The following is a 23,322-nucleotide window of genomic DNA, read 5'->3' as shown; positions in this document are numbered from 1 at the left end:
TCTCATCTTGAGCTGGTGAGAAGCTAGGCTGCCTACTTTTCCCAGATACTGACACAGGGACAGGGTAGCACGGGCCAGGGCGGGAAGGGAACAGCACAGAGGTAGGAAATGCCTTCTTGAGGCAGCTGTGTGACCCCAGGCAAGTGTCTTGACCTCTCTGAGCTTCAGCCTCCTCCACCACAAAGCAGGACTAACGGGGCTGGCCCTGCAGATTCCCTCCAAGTGACGGATGGCACCCGGCTCACAGTGGCAGCTCGGAGGGGCTGGTCCGTCCTGGGCTCCCTCACCAGTGCTCACTGCTTGGCCATCCACAGGAAATGAGGGGCGTTCGGCCAGGCTGTAACTGCCTTTCCAGGAATGACACTCCCGTCATTAGGCAGGTGGGTCCTTCCTCTTTAACAGAATAATATCCTTCATGATGTTCAACACCAGCGGGGAATGTGGGCGTTATCTCGAGCCCCTGTCCAAGTCCCACCCTGCTTCCCCTGAAGAGAAAGTGCTCAGGACGGGTCGGGGTGAAGTTCCACCAGGCCCAAGAGCCACACGACCAGGGCCCGCAGTCAAGGTCCGCGTGTGGCCCCGCGGTCACTGCCCGCTGTGGCTGTTAAGGGCGGCATCTCAGGTGTGGCTGGGGGAGCAGGGCCTCGCTGACCTCCGCCCTGACACAGCCTTCCCTGCCACTCTCGGGCCCAGGACAGGACACATGGCCACTCACCGGACGCCCTCGTTGAGGCTGAAGAGTTCCTGGTCGGGCAGCCCCTTGCGCTGGAAGACGGCGATGACCCCGTTGTGGATGCTGTGGGTGGGAGAAAGAGGAGTGTCATCGAGGCCCCACCACCCCTCTCTGGAGCAGCCCACCCTGCTCGGCTGGAGGAACAGAAGTGGGCCTGGTCAGGGGCGCCTGGGTGGCTCAGTCATTAAGTGTCTGCCTTCAGCTCAGGTCATGATCCCGGGGTCCTGCAATCGAGCCCCACATCGGGCTCCCTGCTCAGGAAAGCCTACTTCTCCGTCTCCCCAACTTGTGTTCCCTCTCTCACTGTGTTTCTGTCAAATAAATAAATAAAATCTTTAAAAAAAAAAAAAAGAAGAAGAAGAAGTGGGCCTGGTCAGAAGCAGGTGCCCGTCTTTTCTCTTATAAGGCAGGCCCTGGAGAGCAGGGGTCGGTTGTCCTCATGAACCCTGTCTACACCAGAGCCTCAGTTCCCATCTTGACCCCAAGATCCTGCACCCCTAGCCCCAGCCTCCCCCAAGCCCCGGGCCTGAGTCACCTCCGAGTCACCTCTCCAGGATGTCTTCTGCGGCCTACACACACTCTGCTCCCCTTCCCTTGTTCCTGAACCCTCTTCCCAAGGATACCTTTGATCACCTGTCCCACCCTGTAACGTATCCCAACCCGACACCTACCAGGGGCTTCCAGGTGCCCCTGAGCCAGCCCCTCCTGACTCCTGGTGTCCCTGAGCACTGAACGCTTGTGTTATGGGCCCCACTGGGGAAGTGGCCTCCAGCCACAGGGCCTTTGTATGTGCCCTTTCTCCTGGTTGGTCCTCTCCCACTTCCACTATCTGCTCCCTTTAGATCACATGTTGTTGCCCACTTTTACAGACTGGTCACTGTGTAACCACATGTTTCTGTGTGATTTGATTAAATTGTTTCTATCACTGTCTATAAACCCCAAGAGCATAGAGCCCCGGGCAAAATTCATCCTTGACTCTCCCTCACCCTCCAAAGCCAAAGTTCCTGAAGTCAGATCCGTTTCTACCTCCTGGAGCTCCGCTGCACCCCTCCCCTCCCTTCTAGCCAGGGCCCCTCCTTGCGTGTCTGGACCTGATTACACCAGCCTGCCTCCACACTGCCCCCAGTCACTTCCCTGACCAGGGTCTTGTGAGGCATCCACTGCCCTGCAGATACAGCCCAAGGCCTGGACATGGCATTCGAGGCTTGTCAGGAATGGCCCCTCCCTGCATGCCGGAGCATCCTACACTCGAGTCTCGGAGTTGCTGGACCTGCCAGAGGCTACCACACCTCTGGGTCTCTGCACCCGCTGCCCCTTCTGCCTGCACGGCCCTTCCCTTCCCCAAATACGAGGTAAGCAGCTATTCATACTGAAGACTGAGCTCAGAAGCCACTTCCTCCAAGAAGCCCTCCTGACCCCCTCCCTTCCCCAGGGAGACTCCTATCCTGGCACTTTGCTGATTTACTTTCCTATTAGCACACACCCTCGCCCGGCCACACACTCCTGAGGGCGAGAACCGGGTCTGGGAGGCTCCACCGCCCTCTGCCTAGGCCCCGGCCACTGCTCTAAAGCTCACAGACCTGCTGCCGTGATCCTCAGCGCGGAGGGGACAGCTGGACACACGCTGCCGTTCACATCGCAGACCAGGTAGCAGCCACCAAGCTCCTGGCGCCCTTGTCCGTTGGCATTAGCTCCATGCTTCCCAGGAATGCAGACTGGCCCCCACTTCGCAGATGGGGACACAGAGGCTCACAGAAGCCACGTCCCCTTGGGAGGGCACAGAGCTCCTCACCCAACAGCTGCCCCCTGTCCCCACACAGCCGGGTCTGGGCAGGGCTCGCGCAGGGACCTGCACCCCCCGGGGGCGTGAGCCGTGTGGGGCCACATCCAAGGTCCACGGCTGGTCCCCGCCAGGCCCGAGGCCGAGACCAGCTCCACTGGGAGTTACCAGCCTCTCAGCAAGTGCTGGCTGAGACCACGCGGGACACCGGTCACTTGACCTGGGGCACCCGTCTGCTCCGGGCCTGGCATCAGAATGCCACTGACTTGCATGTCCAAGACACACGTCCCCCAACTTCTGCTTCCCCCAACCCTGGGCCGCTGTGAGGATGAAATGCCTGGCCGGGGCCGCGCTCACCCCCATCGGAAGTCCCTGGTGGACCGAGCCCCACCACTGTGTCCCCGGAAGGCTGCTCCCCATCTACAGCTAGAGAAGAGAAAAATCCGCCAGGAAGCCTAACGGCTGCCGGGAAGCCAGTGGTCCTCCAGCGCTTCCACGCCGGAATCCGAGCAGCTGCAAGCTGGCTCCCGGCCCCGGCTGCTGGGGGGCCGGAGGCGCACGGCAGTCCTGGGCACCGCCCTGGGACCCGGGGGCCCAGCCGCTCCTGAGGCACAGAGGGGATCAAGGACCCCGAGGCGGGAGGAAGCCAGCGCAGGCCGAGCCCTGGGCAGCCTCTCTTGCTCTTCACACACACCTGCTCCTAGCAGCCTCTCCCTGGCCTTCCTCCTCTTCCCGTCAGCCTTCCGGAGGGACCCCAGCCCAGAGGTGACCCTGCACCAGTGGCTCTGGACGGTGAGGCCGGCTCTCTGAACCAGGTCCTCCCCAAGGCCCCCGGGGAGTCAGATGTATCAGCCCCTCCTGCCTGAGGGCCTTTGTCCTTGCTGTCCCTTCCCCTGTAGGCTCGCCCTCCACCTGCCCCGTGAACCTCAAACCCTCCTCCAACCCCCCCAGGTCGGGTCCCTCCTCCCTCACACTGGTGTTGTGGAAAAAAACTTGACCTCAGTGGTCTTTTAGGGGAGGGGAGGTCTATCTGCTTGACTATTCTGCCCCCGTCCCTGACCCCCAGGCTCAGGCTGGTGCCACACCCAGCGTATCAGCCAGTGAGGGGGTTTATCACCCCCCTTTGAGTCTCTCAACACCTGTACCTGAGCAGCCCCCGGCCCAGCCCAGGGGTCACGCTGAGACCCGCCGTCCCCTCTCTGCCCACTGTGAACACTGGCCACCTGTGCTTCGGCTTCCCCATCCACACCATGGACTCGGAACTCCAGCGCCCAAAGGAGACCGTGCCCGGGCAGTGGCATGCCCCGCGGGGGACACTTGCTGGGGCATCTTCAGCAGTGACTCTGAGGACAGGTATGTCCCCAGAAGCTCCCACCACAGCTCAACCATCCGCTCTGTGGTTTTCTCAGTCTCTCCCTTCTAACCACCACACGGGGGGCCTGTCACACCCCAGGCTATGGAAGGAAACGAGGAGGGTCTGGGGAGCCAAGGGACTGCCCAGAGTCACACGAGCGTGACACCCAGCAGAGCCAGCGAGCCTGGACCGCGGTCCACCTACCCCGGTGCGCCAGCTCGGAAACCGCCTCCCACGCTGCCCCAAGCTGGACGGGCCCTCCTCCTTCCATTCCTCTCCAGCTAGGGGCTGAGGTTCCCTTTCTAGCCCAAGTCCAAGTTGGGCAAACAAAAAAAAACCTTGCTGTGAGCCACTTGGGGAGAGGAAGGGCGGGGAACAAGAGGCCCTCGTGTGACTTATCTTCCCTCCAAAATAGAAGTGAAACCCCAGCTTCCCCGGTCTGTGGCCTCCCGGCCAGAGGTGGACAGGCCCATCGTGGACACTGGCAGATGCTCCTGTGCAAACCACAGGCAGCCTCCAAGGGCACTTCCGGGTGAGACCCACGGCCTCTCCCCACTGGGCAGTCCTTCGTGGAGCCTGTCCCCCTCCCCGGTGCAGGACAGGAGGGCAGGGCCGAGTCCCATTGTCTCTTGCCTGGGCCGTGGGTGGGCCTGGGGTGAAGGGGGAGAAGGTGCTAGAGCCCTGGTGAGGCTCCAGGGTGCCCCTGGAGAGTGCATGGCCCAGGAAGGGGGTGGGGCAGAGCCAAACTGGGAGAGGGAGGGCTGACTGTAGGGCTCCCGGGGGCATCTGCCTGTGGCCACCCTGGTTTGGGCTGGAGCCCACGTGGGGCTGCGGGCTGAAGGGGACCCCATGTGTGGACCTCTCAGTGTCGCCCCCACCTGCCCATAGAGGAAGCCCCAGCAGAGAGTGAACGGCGGGCCTCTGGTCGGTTCGGCTGATACACCTCCAAGGACCCCTGGAGAGAGTAAGGCCCCTGGCAGGGACCTGGAGGCAGAGCCCTGCCTTTCTCTGGTGGCTACCTCGATTTGGACCTGGCCTCCAGAGGCCTCAGAGGACACCAGGTGACCCCAGAAGGCCGAGCCAGACCCTGAGCAGGGTGGCCACCTCCTTGGGCCCCTCCCACTGGTGTCCAGGCCTGGCATGTCTCACCGGCTCCCGGCCTGCAGTCCGCGGGAAGGGATGGTCAAGTGAACGAAGAAGGGCAGAGGAGCTGGGCTCCACCGGGTCCGCCACGGGCCCCCCAGGCTCCTCCTGCTGCTGGCTGCCACCCCACTGACAGCCAAGGCTCTAGTCCTCCCTCTCCCCTGTCTATCCCTGAATGGAGCCCCCGTGTCCTCCTTGGTACCTGGGGGTCATGCCCAGCCCTGAGAGATTAAGGGGGGGCCGCCTGGCTCTGCTCTAGCTGCCCCAGGAGCAGGGCCCACTGGCTTCCTCTTCACGTCCAGGTGAAAGGCACAGGAGGTAGGCAACCTGGAAGTCGACCGTGCCCCCAGGCCAGGCCCCGACGTGACCCTCTGGTAAATGGGATGACAATGCCGTTTCTAGCCCCGTGTCAGCTCCATCCGCTCCTCAGCAAACAGATCCCACTCACACCCTGGTTCCAGTCCACCTGGCTCCGGGTGCTAGCCCCCAGCCCTCACAGGGTCCCTGGCTGAGCAGGAGGGGCCCGTGCCCACCTGCACTCCCCCCCGGGGGCCTGGCAAGCGCCCTGACCCGCCGGACTGTGGAGGGCACAATGGAGTGCCCAAAGGAGTGCCCGTGTCCTGGAATGGCTCCCCATTTCCCAGCTGTGAGGCAGGTTCTGGAGCCAGGATGGGGAGGGCTGCACACGGCCCTGAGCAGCCCTAAGCCCAGGCTGGGGTGTGAGAAGTGGTGGCCCGGAGCGGAGGGGGGCGGGGGGGGTACGGGCATCAAAAACGCCACAAACATAGTGGCTTAAAACAACCCCAACGTGTTTGCTTACGTTTCTGAAGACCAGAAGTTCTAAATCAGTTTCACGAGGCTAAAATCAAGGTGTTGGTGTGACTGGCTCCTTCTGGAGGCTCTAGGGGAGAATCTGTTTCCTGGCCTTTTCCAGCTTCTAGACGCTACCAGGTGCTTGCTCAGGCTCCTCCCACCCTCACGGGAAGCACTGTGGCACCTTGGATCTCTGCTTCCATCCCGCCACCTCCTCCCCTGCCCTGCCCCCCGGGGCCTCGCTCTTATGAAGACCCTTGTGATGACACTGGACCCCCATCTTGAGATCCTTCACTTAATCACACTCGGAAAGTCCCGTTTTGCCTTTAACATAGTCTCAGGTTCTGGAGGGCCAGGGTGTGGACATTTTGGGGGGCCATTCCTCTATGGACCACACCCAGACTGCCTCAGGGGGGCAGGAGGCTCAGGCCCCGGAGCGGCAAATAGGCAGGGGTGGTGTAGGGGGAGCCAAGCACAGGCCTCCAGCAGCCTCCAACCCCCACCCCCAACCAATGGATCACCCTGGAGCCTTCAGCCAACCTCCTCCGGGCCCTCAGAGACCCCCCTGAGGGGGTGGTAGACGCGCAGGCTTTGGAGTTGGACCTAGGTTAGATCCCAGCATCTGCCCTGACTCCCTGGGGAGACCTGGGCAGTTCCCAAACTTCTCTGAGCCTCAGTGTCCTCCCCTGCAAAATGGGGCCGATGAGCCCCACCTTGAGGGCTGCTGGGGAACGACAGGAGCGCCGTCAGGCCTCGGGTTTGGTCAGGGCCCAGCACAGGTCAGCCCTCTGAGTGCAGGGCTCCCGGATGCCCAGGATAGGGGAGTGCAGACAAGGTGGCTGCCTCCAGCCTCCAGGTTCTTACCAACACCCACCTCTCTTGGTCCCTGCGCCGTGACCTCAAGTCAGACCTGGGGTCAGACCCCCGGGCCCTAACATTAGTGTGGGATCTTGAGCAAGTCCATCCCCCCCCACCTCAGTTTCCCTCTCTGTAAGCTGAAGATAATCATCCCAGCTACTTGGAGGGAGATGATGGGGAGGGGAGGGAGTGTCCCACGCAGGGCAGTGTGCCAGGCCCCGCATGCGCCCACACTCCACCCTGCTTGGGGCCTCCCCTCCCATACCTAGAAGGTGGGGTGGGCGCCGGGCTCTCTAAACCCCAAGCATTCGGGCCGGTTCTGGCCCGCAAAGAATGAGAGTTAGCACTAACTCCATAACGATTAACACCCTCTGGCCCAAACACATGCCCAGGGGACCCGTGTTAGGCAGGCCTTTAGGGCTGAGGTTTGGAGAGCTCCCTCTCGCCCCTCAGCTCATGAGCATGACCTTCATGGAGCTAGAGGCCCCACCCCTGCATGGGGTCCAGACCCCGTGAGGAGCTAACTGGGGCGGCCCAGGAGGAATGCATGGACAGAGCAGGACACCACCTGCCATGTCCGGGCCCTTGAGGGAGGAGGGGAGGGGAGACTCCAGGTGGGAGCAGCAGGTTGGCCTCCTGAGTCCCCCGCCTGTCTGGGGCCCTGCACTCGGCTTGGCTCAGGGGACAAACCCGCCAGCAGAGAAGTAAGGGCCAGTGGGGCCTGGCACCCACCACTCACTCAAACATCTCCTGCACACCCAGGAACCGACATTCTGGAGGAAGGAATGAGGCGTAGCTGGGCCAGCTGCGCAGTCAGCACTCACCCGTCTCCCCGTGTATCTTCTTCCGGGCACTAAATGCGACCTACAGTGACCTCATGCCTTTCCTTATGTCCCTGTTTATCTCCTGACTCCTTCCCCGAAAGCCGGCTCAGGAGGCTGTTCTGCTGCCTCTCGGCCCCGGGAGCCGCCCAGTGTCAGGGAGCGAAGGAATCAATGAGGGAACGAACTGAACGATGAATGTCTAAGTGACTGCACGGATCCCGTTCTCATGAGAGCAAGCTCTGAGGAGGAAAGAGGCACAGGAAATTTAGGGGATGTGCCCAGGGTCACTGTGGTGGGCTGAAAAGAGTCCCCCAGAAATTTGTGTCTACTTTGGAAACAAGGTCTTTGCAGATGTAGTCAGTGAAGGATCTTGAGACAAAATCATTCTGGATGAGGGTGACCCTAGAGCCAATGACCGGTGTCCTTGTAAGAGAAAGGAGAGGGAGTTTCGACAACAGAGGCCCAGGAGAGACCAGGTGAAGACAGAGGCAGACGGCCACAAGCCAAGACACCACTTGAAGCTGGAGGAGGCAGAAGGATACCCCCCTAGAGTCTTCGGAAGGAGCACAGTCCTGCCGACACCTTCGTTTTGGACTTCTGGCCTCTGGAACCACAAGAGAATACACCTCTGTTGTTCAAAGCTACCCAGCTCATAGCAATTTGTCACAGAAGCCCTATGAGACTAGTATGGTCGCACAGATAAAAGGCCTCGGACTCCAAACGAGGCGTGAACAGCTCAGCAAGGCAGGCTCTGGAGACGGACACAGCTGTCCTGCATGAGGGCTGTTGTCCTGGGGGCCCTGCAGGGAGCCCTGCAAGAAGGGGCAGGCGGGCAGAGACCAGAGCGGACCCCCAGCCCTGCACTGCTCCCACTCAGGGATGGGCAGAGGAAGGCACTTTGCCTCTCCTTGGCTCAGCACCCCCTCTGCCTGGGGAGGAAAGAGCAGGGTCTCAGGCCCTGCCCTGTCCTCCATGGGTGACAGTGACATGGGCAGGTCTGCGGGGTGCTCTGTGTCCCCCTCTGCACCTCCAAAGGGCGGATGAGAGAAATAACTCCCACGCTGGGCAAAGTGAACCAAGGGACATGAAGGGGTCGGGCGAACAGAAGGAGTACAAGATGGCAGGTGGGAGCGGCCAGGTGCCCAAGGGATGGAAGACTCAAGCTGGGGGAGAGGAAACGTGTTCTTCTGAGGCCTGACAGGTGCTGGAGTTCTAAATTCCATTAAGTGAAAAGCAGTGGAGGGACTCAGGCAGCCTCTCCTAGCAGGCACCTCCCTGAGCTCCACAAGACTCAGAGCTGGCCCCAGGGTCACACGGGCAGGTGGCTGTCTAAGCCAGTGCCTTCCCCTCTGTCTGGACACCCCCAGCAGGAGACCCTGGCTGGGGGAGAAGGGCTCACAAAGCTGCTGGTGGTGAAAGCTCAGGAACCAGCAGACTCCTGAGGGCCCCTCCAACCTCATCCCTACAGGCCCACCCCAGCATGAGTTTGGGCTTGAGTTCCACACTACATACTATGTGCTGGGCACCGCGCAGACAGCTTGAATATGTATGTTTTGCACTTAATCCCTACAACCGCCCTGTGAGGTGGACACCCTTATGAGCCCATTTTATGGCTATGGAAATTAAGGCCCAGAGAGGTTGACTGACTTGCTCAAGGCCACACAGCAGGGAAGAGGCAGAGCTGGGAATGGAACTAAATGTGTTTGGCTCCTACCACTAAACCAGAGAATGGGGGGGCGGGGCGCTCAGCATCTATCTACTGAACTCTGAGACAAGAGAAATCAACTCTTAGGACATTGTGCAGTCAGTGGGTCACTGAGATTCCCCAGTGAGAGTCCCTCCTTTACTGTCTCCACATCAGCCCGGTAAGGAGGAATGCACACGCCCATTGACAGGGAAACTGAGGCAAACCCAGCCCCAGGCAGTCTGCAACTTGGTAGGGGACAGAAGCCAAGCGCGCGGATGATGGGGTCCTGCCTAGTGCACAGACAAGGGTCTCAGGCTGGTGGCCCCATGCCCACTAGGATGCTCAGCAAAGTCTCCATGAACAGAATCAATGTGTGGCCACACTGACAGCCGGGGTCCTGGGGGCTAGGACCACAGCCAGCGGAGCATCTGGCAACACTTCTCTGCCAGGTGTGTGTGTGTGGGGGGGGAAGGCATCCACAGCCCCCCTGAACAGCCTCTCACTCTCTTCCCCTCCCTTCCCTTTTCCCTTTGGTGGAAATGTCTACTTTGAAAAGGGATCAGGAACAGACGCGCTGGGGAATCCCACTACATAAACCATCTCTTTTCCGGATCCCAGCCTTGCTCTTCAAACAAAGCTTGGGGGTGGGGGGACTTCCCACGCCCCTGCTAGTCTGGGAAAGGCCCCCAGGGGGGAGGGTCGTCTCAGGAATGCCAGGCAGCTGCTGCACCCCTGCTGACAGCTGGGAGGACAGGGGCCGCTCAAGGGAAACTACCCGCCCACCCCCTCAGACCAAAGGGACCTTTACTCTGAGACAGGAAGCGCAGCGGCCACCCACCGACAGCGCCCTTGAGGCTCATCTGCTCCTCTGCGAAATGGGAAAAATACTTCCTGCTCTCTTGACCTCCCAGACTGCCATGAGCACCGGGGCGCAGACGTGGGAAGACCCCCGGGTGGGAGGCAAGCACGTAGGCTCCAGGCCCACCCCGTCGCCCACCAGCTGGGCGCTCCGGGACGATCCCCGAGTCCGCGGTCTCGTCCCTCCCTTCTAGAAACACGTTGCACTAAACTTCCCTCTCCGCCCGCACAACTCCGGCGGAGCAAGTTCTTTGCGAACTGTGAAGTGCCGCGGCGCTCAGGGCTCCGTTCCTCGCCTGCGGGCCCGACGGAAGGCTCCCTCTCCTCCGGCTCTGGGGCCCCGGGCCCGGCGGGCGGGCCGGGAGGGCGCGGCCTTACCTGTTCCAGGTGGCGTTGGCGCAGGCCCGGCGCTGCTGCGTGCCCCGCTCGTCCGCGCCGGCGGCAGCCGGCTCTCTCTTGCCCAGGTCACTGAGGCTGGGCGAACTCATGAACTTCAACCTGCGGAGAGTCCTCATGGTGACCCCGGCGGCCCGCTCCGCGCCCACGCGCGCCCGGCGCCGCGCCCTGCGCCACGCCGCGCCGTGGGCCCCGGCCGGCACTGCGCCCTCTACGAGGAAACTTGGGCGAGAGCAGGAAGCTGAGCGGCCCTCCGGGGTCCCGCCCCGGTCCCGCGCCTCCGCCCCGGGCCCCGCGCCGGCTGGCCCGCCGGGTTAATCATTGCTCCGAACGGCCGCAGCGTGGAGCGCCAAGAGCGCGGCCGGCAGCGCGGACCCGGCGCAAACGGAGGCGGGGGCGGGGGCGGGGCCGGGGGCGGGGCCGCGCCGGAGGGGGCGGAAACAGGGGCGGCCCCATGCAGGGTTGAGGCGGGGCCTCATGCAAAGGGGCGGGCTCGGGGGGCGGGACCACGAGCGGGGGCGGGGGCTGCTCTTCCTTGGCTGCGATAGCCCCAAAGCCCCCTCGATGTGCCCTTCCGGGTCGCGCTTGGACCCCTGGGGTCTTCGGAGGGCCACCTGCCCACAGGAAACCAACACTCATGGGACGCATAACCCAACCCCAAGGGTCCCCCCTGAGGCGGCCACTGGGGCCACACCCACGAAGCTCAGTGACTCCTTTCCACCCTCCACCCCTTTGCCAATGCTTCACCCAAAGTCACCCCCCTCGCCATCCCCACAAAGGCTGTGCCCACACAGATCCCTCAAGACCCTGCCAGGTGGACACAGACTCCTCCCAGGTTCTCATGAAGACCTGGTGGAGACCTCCAGCCCCCTTGGGGCACTGGGCCAGGACCCCACCCCACCTAAGCCCAGCCTGGGCATGCCTAATCACCCTTCTCTGGCGTGGAGGGGTTGACAGACTTGGGGCTGGGGGAATCATCAGTGGCCTCTCCACCGCAGAAACCAGCCAAGCTGGTGCTCCACCCACCCTCCGGGTATCAGTGATGGTAAAAACAAGTGGGTCCCCTAAGACTCCGTGGCTGGGGAGAGTAACCCCAGTGAAGGGAGGGCGCAGCCTTGGTGCTCTCCACGCTTTACACAGCACTTTTAGATGCTTGGTCTCAGGCCAATCTCCCTCTAAGAGGTAGGAATTCTTTAATTAATTAATTAATTAATTAATTAATTAATTTTTGAGTATAGTTGATACAGAGGTAGGAATCCTTCTTCCCATTTCTCAGTTGAGGAGATGAGGCCTAGAAAGTGAAATAACCTGCCCAACGCCGTATAATCTGCAGATGGCAAAGCTGGGCCAACCCACGCCTCCTAAGCACACAGCACAGGCATGCACAACAGCTCCCCCCCCGCCTTGTCCCCCCCACAAATCAGACAGGGCACCACAGCATCTCTGCCCTCATTCTACCTCCTGGGCATTTCCTGGGGCCATGCCTATGCTGAGCAAGTTCTGGTGGCACCACAACCCCTGCCCCCTGTCTTCCCATAGACACTTCCCTTGTAAATCAGTGGGGAGAAACGAGGGGCTGATCCTAGAATCTCAGCAGGTGATGGATGCTCAGAGCCCCCCCGCCAACCTTGTCGTACAGAACAGGGAACTGAGGCCCAGAGCCCACTGGGTCCTTCATGCCAGGGTGTGTGCATCTCCTGCTTCCTCTCAATGGCAGAACCAAAGCACCCGCCCCCTGAGAAAGGGATTCCTTCCATGCCATGGATGGGGGCTAGCTAATTCAGTCTGATGCAGTGTAGAGACAGGAATCAGTCTGAAGGAGGCAGTGGCTCAGCCCCCAAAGCGGGGCTCTTTCTGCCCAATGTCCCAGGTGGGATGGTTTGCCAAGATCAGGCCAAGCAGCAGATGAGCTTCTTGTGCGGCTTCGAGGGCCAAGAAAGCCCCATATAAAATGTACGAGAACCTTGCAGGGATACATGGCCCAGTTAAAGTCAATCGGCATTACCCTCACCCTAGGGAGGCAGAGTCATGACCATCAGACTCCCTGGCCCTGAGCGCAAAATCGACGGAGCGGAGACCAAAGACCATGGACACCCGCAGAGCCCATCATCCCCAAGGCCGAGACCTGCACGACCTGGTGTGAGCCTACAGGCCAGGAAGGACTGAGCTGGCCCCTTCCTTGGCCCTGGCGGTTTCTCACCCCTTTAGAAACACCTGGGGAGCCTATATGCTCCCTCCACCTCCACCACCAGCTGTCCAAGCCAGGAACCAGACACCTCCCTCCGTGCCAGTCATCTCCCCCTTTTCCAGCTGCCTTCACCCTGCGTTAGGCTCCGGGGTTGCCCTCTGGTCATCTGGTGACTTTTCCATCCTAGTGCCATGAGCCCGGAAGGCAGGGACTGTTAAACTGGCTCAGTACTCTATTCCCAAGCCCAGTGCACAGTAGGCATGCGGTGCAGATTGAGGCGAATGGATGGATAAACATCTGTCCGCAGGAGTGGAGGGACTACGTTAGACCATAGGAGTGCAAATGCTTTGTGGAAGGTGCCCCACTGGACCGCCGGAGACAGAGCCGTGGTAGTTACCAGTGGTGTAAACGGGGCGGAGCAGAGCCGTGGGGATGGACCCTGGGTAGGATGGGATGCGTGGTGGCTTCCCGAGCCAGGGGAGAGGCCTGGCTTTGCTTGCTTGGCACACTCAGGTGGGTGGCGCTCAGCACAGACTCTGGTGCTGGCGGGCAGGCTGGCAGGAGCGGCCAGCTCAATGTGGGAGGGAGGCGGACCCCTCTGGATGAGAAATTAAAGGGAAAATGGGTGGCATGTGGGTGAGGGCAGCCCAGAGGGGGAGGTGGGAGGAAGGGAGAAGAGGAAGCGCTCTGGGAGCGGTGGAGACCAGGGTTCTGGGAGATGTGACCAGCAAGAAATTCCGGAGGTAGGGATGGCTGAGGGACTTCAAGGCTGTCTGCCGTTTGTGTTAAGGAATTTGCTGTAACTGCCCCCTAGCCCTGGCTAAGGACGTCCGTAAAATCTGTCTACACCCAATAGCCCAGGGCCAGGGTACGGTGGGGACTCAGGTGAAGGTGCCGCTGCCCTGTGTTTGGGTTGGTGACAGGCAGTGAGGGGTACAGGGATATGGGGGTGGGGCTCGACAGCCCAGGGGAGCAGCCAACCCCCAGGGCTGGAATCTGAGGCAGAGGCCAGGAGGAGACAAGGCCGTCCTGATCCCCCAGGGCAGGGGACAACGGGGCGGCCACAAACCAAGTCAAGCCCCTAAATGTGTTCTGCACAGCCTGCAGTGTGGGAGAAAAAACAAAAAACAAGAACTGTACACAGCCAAGGTTTTATAGTGGAGAGATTGACATAGAAACCCTGATTTCTGGCTTCCTGGGAAGCATCAGATGACCAGGCCTCCTGGGCCTGCGGCCTCACGTGACGGCCGTCGCTGAGCTGCTGCCCCCACAGGCAGGCAGAGGGGCTCTGGGCACCCACCAGGCCCCCCACTCACTTATGGGCCTTCCAGGCCTGATGAGGGGTTGGGGACTGAGCGACTGTATTGCAAGGGCGGCCCTGGGCAGGGCCCATCCGTGCTGAGACTCAGGGGAGGGAAATGCCCTCTGTCGAAGGGATTGGGAGACTAGGGTCCCAATCCCCCAAACTGCCAGAGTCACCTTGCTCTGGATTCACGCCAGGCCAGATGGCCCCAACCACGCCCTTTCCTCCCCCAGGACCGAAGCTTTAGTTCCCCCCTCCCACCCACCAGTGGGGTGTCCGGAGTTGGTACAGGGCCCTGGTCACCAAGAGGGACCCCCAGGACTTGTCCTTCTGCTGGGAGAGAGAGCCCTAGATTGAGCAGCCGGAACTGGGGTCCATCAGCCCTGCCACCAAGTCCGGTGATTCCTAGGGCCTCAGTCTGCCCATCTGTAACATGGATGGGATTGAGGGTTAGGAGCCCTGCCTGTCACTGCTCCCCTGCCCCAAGCGTCCACAGGTGAGTTTGAAGGACAGGGGAAAATGAGAACCATAAAGCCCTTTAGGGGCCACATGCTCCCCACAGACGTGGCCAGAGATGGCGAGCCAGGTGTCTCTGATACTTGCAGTATGGCTGTGCCAAGGGGCTGTCTCAGAGGTTCCGTCTTCGACCGACGGTGACCTGCAGGACGGGCCTGGCCCCTGTCCACGGGCTCACGGCACTGAGACTTTGCACCAGAAAGCGCCCTGGGGTTTGTTCAAAATGCCCCGTCCAGCTGCTGCTGGGAACCTCAGTCAGGATCTGTGGGGGCAGGGCCTGGGGGTCACTGACGAGCACCTGAGGGGACTCTCATGGTCCCCCGGGGTCTGCAAGCCCTGAGCCTGGCTCAGCCCCTCACTTCCCGGACGGGCAGCCTGACCGACGCCTGGGACGGACAGCTCTGCACCCCCGGCCTCCAGACTTCGAGTCACCAGGGAGAGTTCTGGAGCTCCGGGACGCCAGCCCGTGTCCGTGTGCCCCCCGAAGCGGGGAGTCAGCCACCCCGACGCGGCCGGGTCCGTGAGGGGGTCCAGGGAGCGGCAGGGCGGCAGGACACGGGCGTGGACACCAGATCTGTACTGTGCCCTCCAGGTCATCTAGGCTGGGGGGGTGGCGAGGCACGTGCCCGAAGTCCTAGTCAGCAAGTGGCAGGGCGGGAGCTGGAGCCAGGCCAGCTTGGGGGGCAAGGGGGTGGATGGCCACCAGCTCTGTCACTGTTGCTAGCGCTGTCCTCAGCCGGCCCGCATCTTGCCCACTTCCAGGCAGTCCGCAGTGAGGGGGCACCTCTGCCCCCTGGTGGCGAAGCCTGGTGCTCCCCCGAAGCCGGCTGGGAAAGTGCCTCCTGCACCCTGGGGTCTTGGACACCCAGGGTGCAGCTTAGCAATGTGCCGGGCACAGGGAGCCACGGCCATGGGAGGAGTGTCCGGCTCACTCCTCCCTTCTCCGGGGTGGGCAGGGGTGGCGACATGCCTGCCCCGCGAGGGGGTGAGGTGGGACGAGACAATTCACGTCACCATGGGCTGTGTGCCAGGGGCCTGTAACTGGTGCCTGTTAGGGCCGCGTGGCAGAATGAGATTCCCGAGTCAGAGCTGTGACGCTGGGTAACTCCAGCATCGCCCGTGATTCGGTTGGTCATCTCTGAAGGCCTTGCAATGTGCTGTTCTCAGTGACCGTCCCGAGGCTGGACAGCCGCCCATCATCCCAGGCTGGATGGGCATCAAAAGTGACACTTGTCATCTTCCATGAGTGGGGGACCTCACAGCGACTCCCGCTTGCCAAGCCTGGGGCGGGTGGGTCCTGCTCTCAAGCTGCTCTGGAGGAAATGTCCCTCTGGTGGCCTTAGAGCCGGGCTCAACCATCATTACTCCCATTTCACAGAGGGGGAACCTGAGGCTGACTGGGGTTAAGTTGCTTGCTCAAGGGTTGTCAGCTACGAAGTACTGGAGCTGGGACAGTGTGCGGCTGGTGAGGCAAAGTCCGCCTCCCTCGTGCTTTAATAAACACTGCAGACAGATTTATTGAAAACCTACTACAGGCCAGGCACTGTTCTAGGTGTTGTGGATACAGTGGGGGACAAGAAAGACAAGGTCTCTGCCATCATGGGGTGAGCTCCCGTGCTGTCCAACACCTCCTCACATCTTCATGTGCCCCTCCAGTCTCCTCTCGACCAGCTGAGCCCCCAGCCCCATCCCGCTGCCACCAGGACCCCGTCCCGAGCTCTTCCCCAAGTGGGTGGTCTCCGGCCTCTGTTCTCCGAACACTCCCCCTCTGCTTGCTCTGGATCCAGTTCTAGGGGCAGGTGAGGAGGTTCTGATCAGCAGAGGTCCCTTGTCTCCGACACGATCACCCCGTAACCGCATTCACATGACTCTCTCTCCAAACCTGACTTTCCTATCTGTGAATGAGGTCTTGAACAACCAGCTCCCCAGGCCCTTCCGGGGCAGACGTTGGATAACCCCGATTCTGGTCTATAAATAGGTGCCCGAGGCACAGTGAGGGTAAAAGCCAGAGCAGGAGCGGGGCAGAGCAGAGGCTGCAGGCTTCATAGCCCCCCCAAAACCAGGGCCCTTCCCTGGGGGACCACCTCCCCTGCCAGCCTCTTAACCTCCTGGCGCCTTGTCTCCTCTGTTGAATGGAATGGGGAGACAGAACCATGGGCCTGCCAGCATGAGTGTGAGGTACCATGAGAGCAGTGACCGCAGACCATGCTTGGGGAGCACTCACTAGGGGCTGGTACATTACCGCCTCCACCCTGACTTTCCATAGCAATTCTATACGGAGGCAGCTGCCCCCGTCATCCCCGTTTATAGGGAAGCCAGCTGGGGCCCCCAAAGATTAAATGACTGGTCCAAGTTCACACGGCCAGGCCAGGATTCAAACCCAGGCCGCCCGGACTCCACATCGGTGCACTCGATGACCTCCCTCGCTGATGAGGTCGCATGTGTCTGCAGGGGGCCCAGCACAGAGCAGGCCTGGAGTAACAGCCACCGCTGTTTCTCGTGGGTAATCAACATCACCTCTAGAGGCCAGGTTGGCAGCGTGCGGGGTGGGGGGAGCTGTGGGCCACCGCCACCCGGGTGCCCGTCCCTCCCAGCCTCCTCCTGGAGAACGACCCTGCCTGCCCCATCCTGTGCTGCAACCTTGATTTGGATACAGACACAGCCGTCGGCCTGACGGACTGAGTCCTGGGGGTATCGGCTCTCCTGTTGTGGGTAGACTTGTGTCCCCCAGCAAGACATGTTGAAGTCCTAACTCCTGGTCCCTGTGCATGTGACCTCGTTTGGACATAGGGTCTTTGCAGATGTGACCATGTTGAGATGAGGTCATCCTGGAGGAGGGTGGACCCTAAATGCAATGACTGATGTCCTTATAAGAAGACCCTGTGAAGACACAGAGAGAGAGAGACACTGGGGGAGGACAGCTGTGTGAGGACAGAGGCGGACGGGTGAGAGAGGTGGCCACAAGCCAAGGAGCACCACGAAATGCCGGCAGCCACCAGAAGCTGGAAGAGACAAGGAAGGAGTCTTAGCCCTGCCAACACCTTGATTTCAGACTTCGGGCCTCCAGCACCGCGAGAGAAGAAATTTCTGTTGCGAACCCTCCAGTTTGTGGGCCTTCATTAAGGCAGACCTAAGACACGACCACATCACCTTTCCCCTGACGGGGTCTGCACGCCCCCAGGCCCTGGCTTTGACCTCCACATCCGGGAACCGGACGTCCAAACGTGGACAGGTCGGTCCCCAAGGCCAGCCAACCAGAGAGACCTTCGTTCCCTCACCCCTGCTTTCTCCAATAGGAACGCACAAATCCCAGGAGATGAGGGGGTCGGGGGTGGACAGCTTTATTTCTCCCTCAGGCGCCTCCTTGGCCAGCAGACTTTTCTTAGAAGAATCCTTGGAAAGAACAACCGCTTGGGATATCAGAACTCATGCTAACAACACAAAGACCTAGGAGGGGGAGCCTGAAAGAATCGGAAGGCTTGGTGCAGGACTGGGGGCCTCAGGAAGTGCTCTGTCACTCAGTGCTCCCTTCCAGGCAGGTCCCAGGGCCCTAGGAATTACTAGCCCCAGGCGGGCATTCCAACCAGCAGGGTATGTAGGAAGAGGCGGCATCCAAACTTGGCCTGCATTCTTGACTTCATAAATAAAGCCCAAAGAGCCCAGGAAGGAGGTGGCATTGGGTTATCTGGATGCTGCCAAGTGCGGGGCTTTGCTCCCAGAGGCTCGTGGAACGCCATTCCCCGCTCCTGCAAGAATGTGGTTCAAAGTCCACGAAGGAACGGATTTAATGAAGGGGAAAGACTGCTGAGATTCATGGAAGGGTTGGGGGGGGCTTCCATCTCCCTAGAGGGGTGGGAGGTGCCCCTTCCTGAGTGCCTGGCCCACATATCCCCACCATAACCCGGCCCGCTGGGCAGCCTCATTCCCCACTACAGGTGGACACTGAGGTCCTAGATCCTGATGTCACCCACTGGGTCACAGGCCAGTGAAGGGCAGGGCTAGGGTGGACACTGTGGTGCCCACTCCTGTCCCTGGCTTACCGCACGGTGGACTCTGGACTGAATTCATCTGCCTGGAGGCCAGGCCCTTCCACACCTGAAGTCTGGGCAGGTACTGCTCCCCCGCCCTCCTCCCAGCCCCCACTGGGCCAGCGAGCACTGGTCCCAGGCCCGTGCCTGCCGTTCAACCGCCTCTTTGGGCCCGCAAGCCCCTGCAGGCTCAGGACTCCTCCCTGCCCCCAGACACGGCCTCCTGGCCTCGCAGCCTGCTGGGGTCCACCTTGCTGCGAGCACACTCACTTGCTACCCAGCTCAGAGGCTTCAGAGGAAGGCCTTTGCCTGCAAGATTTCCACATTCCCAAGCCTGGTGTCCAAGGCCCTCCACAATCTGGACACAGGCTTCCAATCCTTCCATTACTGCTTCATCCCCCCGCTGAGCCCGTCCAGGCCCCTCTCTGCCACCAACCTCCAAGCAGAAGACAGAGTGACTGCTTGTCCCCCAGACTTTCTGCCTGCTTCCCACCCCTGGGCCTTTCTCCGGGCACTGCCCTCCACCCGGGAAGCCCTTCCTCCCTCCCCAACTAATTTCTTCTCCAGCAATATTGATGATAATAATAATACTAAGACAGCTGGGTGCCTTGATCCAGGGCATGGGCTGTGGATTTACCGGTGAACAGTGGTCCACCTCAGGCTGACGACTGCTGTTCAACCATGCCTCAGTTTCCCCATCTGTACAATGAGAACCATAATAACACCTTCCTCCCCGGGTGACTCCCAAGGCTGAAAATGTGTCCACAGATATAAAATGGGCCAGGGGCACCGTGGGTGCTCATCAGTGCGAGCCATTATCACCAGCTGCCCCCACCCTGGCGATGCAGCCCTTTCTCCTCTGCCCCAACTCGGCCGATAACCCCCAGGCCGTCCTCCCTCTGACCGGGCCCGCCTCCTCTATCAGACTGGGTGCTTGCTGAGGCCGCGGCTGTGGTGAGCAGAGGCATGAGCTAAGTGCCCGGTAGACACAGACAAAGACTTTTCTTCTTGACCGACTTTGGTCAGGCTCCTCAGAGACCTCTGCTGGACCGACCTTGGGCTCCCCATCCGTCCTTGTAGGATCCAGTTTGAGCAGGAATCCTGCTGGGCCAGTTGAGCCCAACCGCCCACTCTCCGTATCTTATCACCCTGGCCTGCCTTCAGCAAGAATTCCCTTGAGTCGGTCACAAGAGTGCCCCTTACCCCACAGGTTTCCTCCCCACCCACTGACCCCCGCCCTGCTCCTTGGCTCTAAATCCCCACTTCTGCTTGCTGGAGGGGGAGCTGAGGCTAATTTCTCTCTCCCACTGCAGATCCCCGTCCGCAGCTAGGAAACTCACAAGCTCCGAAAACTCAAGTTTTTTCAGAGACTGGCCGCAAAATCTGGATCCACCCTGATGTAAGGTTATTTGGAGTCCTTGTCTACCCCACTCCGTGTGGATCTAGTACAGAAACAGTCCCTAGGATGTTGCCCTGATACCTCTCGAGGGCTATCAACAGGTTGAATCATCATTCAAAAATCCAGTGGGAGTTCCCAAGTCACATCTGGCCCTGAGGGTCTCAGATAAGAGATGGAGGATGGAGGATTTGCACTGATGGGAAGCTGACACAGAGCGGGTCGGTGGCTGAGCTGGATTCCACCGGATTCTGGAGACAGCCTGCCATTTAGTAGGAGCCTTGGAGACAGGTACTTTGCAGACTCTGGAAAGTGCTCTGTAAGAAGCAGTCACCCCTGGGGGCATTAGGATTCTTTTGCATTGACCACTCAAAGGTCAAGAGGCTGGACGATTTAAAGAATGACACAACCTGAAAGCTCTCTCCCTACACATATCTCCTAGAAATGCTAGATAAAAAAATGGCACATCTTCTAAACGCATAACTTTTGTATGTGCTTGTAAGAAAGTGAGGAAAATCACCAGCAACCAGAATGATAATACTAATATTATCATTCAGACTGTCTTATTCCTACACTTAGATGGTATTTAGTATTGATTTTACTGAAGGCCTGAAGAGTGCTTGAAAGATTCGATCATTCAATGCAGAGGGACATTCTCGGTGCTTTAGTGCATCAAGCCCTTTAGCACTTCCAGCAACCTCAGTCATTGCTGTGCCCATTTCACAGATGATGAAATTGAGCACATCCCGTGCTGGTCGAGCTGGGATCCAAGCCCAGGCAGTCTGGCTCCCAGAGCTGTATTCTTGAGTCTTACGCTCTACTCACTGTGCTGTAATCAGCACGTCGCAGAAAAAGGCTATGAACTAAAAGCTGGGGTGTTGAGACAGGGTAAAACCAGCAGTCAGAAGGGAAGACACTGAGCGAGCAGGTTGGTGCTGGAGAGGCAACTGAGCTAACACAAAGCCAGGGCTCTCGAGGGGCTGCGCCTCTAATAAATGGGTGACCGAGAAAAAGACCTGCCCCCTGGCAAAGAGAGATGACCAAGAAAACTGGTGTATGTCTACCTGAGCTCAAGGGAGTTGGCAAAGCATACAAGTCCCCTGGAACCTGTGTGGGCATCCGCCCTCACAGAGGACGCGGCTTGACCAGGATGGTGATAGCTTGGGGCTGCCCACCTGAGCCATCCTAAAGGTGCCCTGGAGGGGCAGGCCCCCAAGGCAGGCCAGGTGTCCACAGACAACACTTGGCTGCAAATAAACTCGTGATCCCAAGGACACAGCGCCCAAGGAAACAGGCCGCCAGGAGGGAAGGAGGCAAACACTACAACTATCAGGACAAAACTCCTGAGAACTTGAGCCAAGAAACTACTGGAAAGAGACTGTAAAGTGAATTTGCTTAACACAGTCAAAGGCATACAAGAAAATAAGAACAGAGCAGGATGTTATAAAAGCCAGCTGCCTACTGGGAAGCCAGCGTCCTGGGCTTGGGGATGGGGCTCAGTGGTCCCAGCTTACCGGGCACCCGGCTAGGTGTGCACGAGGGGGCAGGTTTGGAGGACGGAAAATGTTATTTTTGTACTTAAATACATATGGCTCTATAATAGATGAAGGTGAAATCCTTGTGGATTTTGAAGATGACCCAGGCCGCTTCAGTCATCTCGAGGTTATGGGACCTCACTGGGTCCCTCTCACAGACCCCCTGAGGATGCTCCCCTCCCTCTCCCCTGCAGTTAGGGAAGCCTGGGGACCTGTTCCAGACACCAGGTCCTTGGATCAAGCCAGACCACAGGAATACCAAGGATGCTGCTCAGCACATCACACGGGGACCCCTTCATGGGCTCCTAGAAGGATCATCCCTCGGGTTTCATTACCAGGAAAACCTGTGCTTTCATTTTAAGGGCATTCAAATCTAGTGAGCGATCCTCTTTTTCTCTTTGCTCTTGTTGCTAGGAAGCTCAGAGTCAAAAATCGGTCCATATCTCACAGGTATACTGGACCTCCTGGCACGCTTTATTTATTTATTCTTTCAATCCAGGTGCATCTTGATAATGCTTATAGCAACAACCCAACCACGGGTATGACTTTAGGAACATTTTTCTAATAGCCAAGCACAGGCCCGAGGAGGTACACACACAATCACATCATTGCAATCGCCTCTGATGCAAGGATCACTAGTCCTGCTGTGTAGACAGGCTGCTGAAGCTGTGGGAGGGGAAGCGATGTTCCTGCAGGCACACAGGGGGTCAGGGAGAGCAGAGGGGGCATTTCCTAGGTGGCCCACAGAGCAGGGGAGCCGCCACAACCTGACTCCCTTCCCGGGACCACAGAGGGCCGGGCAGGGGAGCGAGACTCAGGGCCGCACCCTCAGCAGGGGCCGGCCTTGTGCTCAGCAACTCCACCTGCCGGATGTAATCTCCCAGCAGCCCACTGGGAGAGGCTCTGGCGTGGAAAACACAAGGCCACACAGGCAGTCAGGAGGTGACCCTCGGGCCTCCCTCCTGTGCCCTTCACCCACCGCACCTGCTGTCCCCAGACCTGCCCGGCGCTGGGCCATAGCTGGAGCTCAGACAGACAGGGTCTCCCTCCAGGATTGGCCCGTCTCCCCAGAGCCCCAAGAGCTGGGCTTGGAGTGAAGTTAGGTGAGGGTGAGGGCCATTCCAGGGGGGGACCAGACCTGTAGGGCGTGTGAAGGGTGTAGAGCCCTACCAGGCAGAGGGCGTGGAGGCTGGCGGGGAGAGTGTGCACCATGCTGCCGGCCTTGGGGTGTGTGAAGGTTTCAGAAAGGCCACTGCCTTGGGGCCCCACGGTGCCTGGATCTGAGGCCAGCCTGCTGACCTTGCCCACAGATACGGGGTTCCCAAACTGATGCGAGTCCAGGAGGGCTGGGGTCAGAGGGGCAGACTGGGCGCAGGTCCTGGGGCTTTTCAGCTAAGCGAGCCACACATAACACCCTGGAGAAAGCTGCTGTCCTTTGAGGCCCCGCCCAGTTCATGGCCACATGCTTGCCCTTCACTGTATCTGGAAAGACCTTCCTCTAAGCCAGGCCTGGTCAGCCAACTCCTATTCATCCTGCAAAACCCGGCCCATGGTGACCTCACCCAGCAATGTCTTCTCCAGGAGCTCCACCACAGTGCGTATGCATCTGCATTTGGAGGACAGCACTGCCCAGGCCGCTTGGAGGTTGAGAGTGAGACCTCTCTCTATTAAGGACATGTTCCTGACTTTCCTTGGCTGGTTCCTGTGGTCATAAGTACTACTTAGCACTCACTCACAGTGTTCCCAGGTGGGCAGGCAGCTAGCAGCCCTTCACTGGGGACACAGGGCTGCAAGGGCAGGGCCAGAGGCTGTGTGTATGTCCCTCCTTTTTGTCCAGTGAGTATTTCTTGAGAACCTAGCATGGGCCAGGCCCTGAGCTAAGTGCTGGATTTGAATCTGACCCTGGCCAA

At 59.8% G+C, this 23,322-nt stretch overlaps 1 protein-coding gene across 2 annotated transcripts in view; it reads right to left on the bottom strand.

The window, feature by feature from the left end:
* Nucleotides 1-23,322, bottom strand: part of PRR5 (proline rich 5) — a 49,216-nt gene that overhangs the window by 18,125 nt on the left and 7,769 nt on the right. The window contains exons 2-3 of one of the 2 annotated variants that reach the window (XM_081822620.1): nt 10,429-10,548; nt 716-796 (exon numbers count right to left, since the gene is read on the bottom strand). In XM_081822620.1, the coding sequence (XP_081678746.1) occupies nt 716-796; nt 10,429-10,538 (191 nt within the window). In that variant the 5' untranslated portion in view covers nt 10,539-10,548. Of the gene's footprint in view, nt 1-715; nt 797-10,428; nt 10,832-23,322 lie in introns of those variants that run through there. The other variant, XM_081822619.1, reaches the window with a different exon arrangement.

The sequence above is a fragment of the Leptonychotes weddellii genome, chromosome 5 (genome assembly GCF_054177405.1).
Source record: "Leptonychotes weddellii isolate Sample4059 chromosome 5, ASM5417740v2, whole genome shotgun sequence".
Taxonomy (NCBI): domain Eukaryota; kingdom Metazoa; phylum Chordata; class Mammalia; order Carnivora; family Phocidae; genus Leptonychotes; species Leptonychotes weddellii.
Note: the sequence above shows the minus strand (reverse complement) of the source record. Positions and strands in the feature narration are given on the sequence as shown.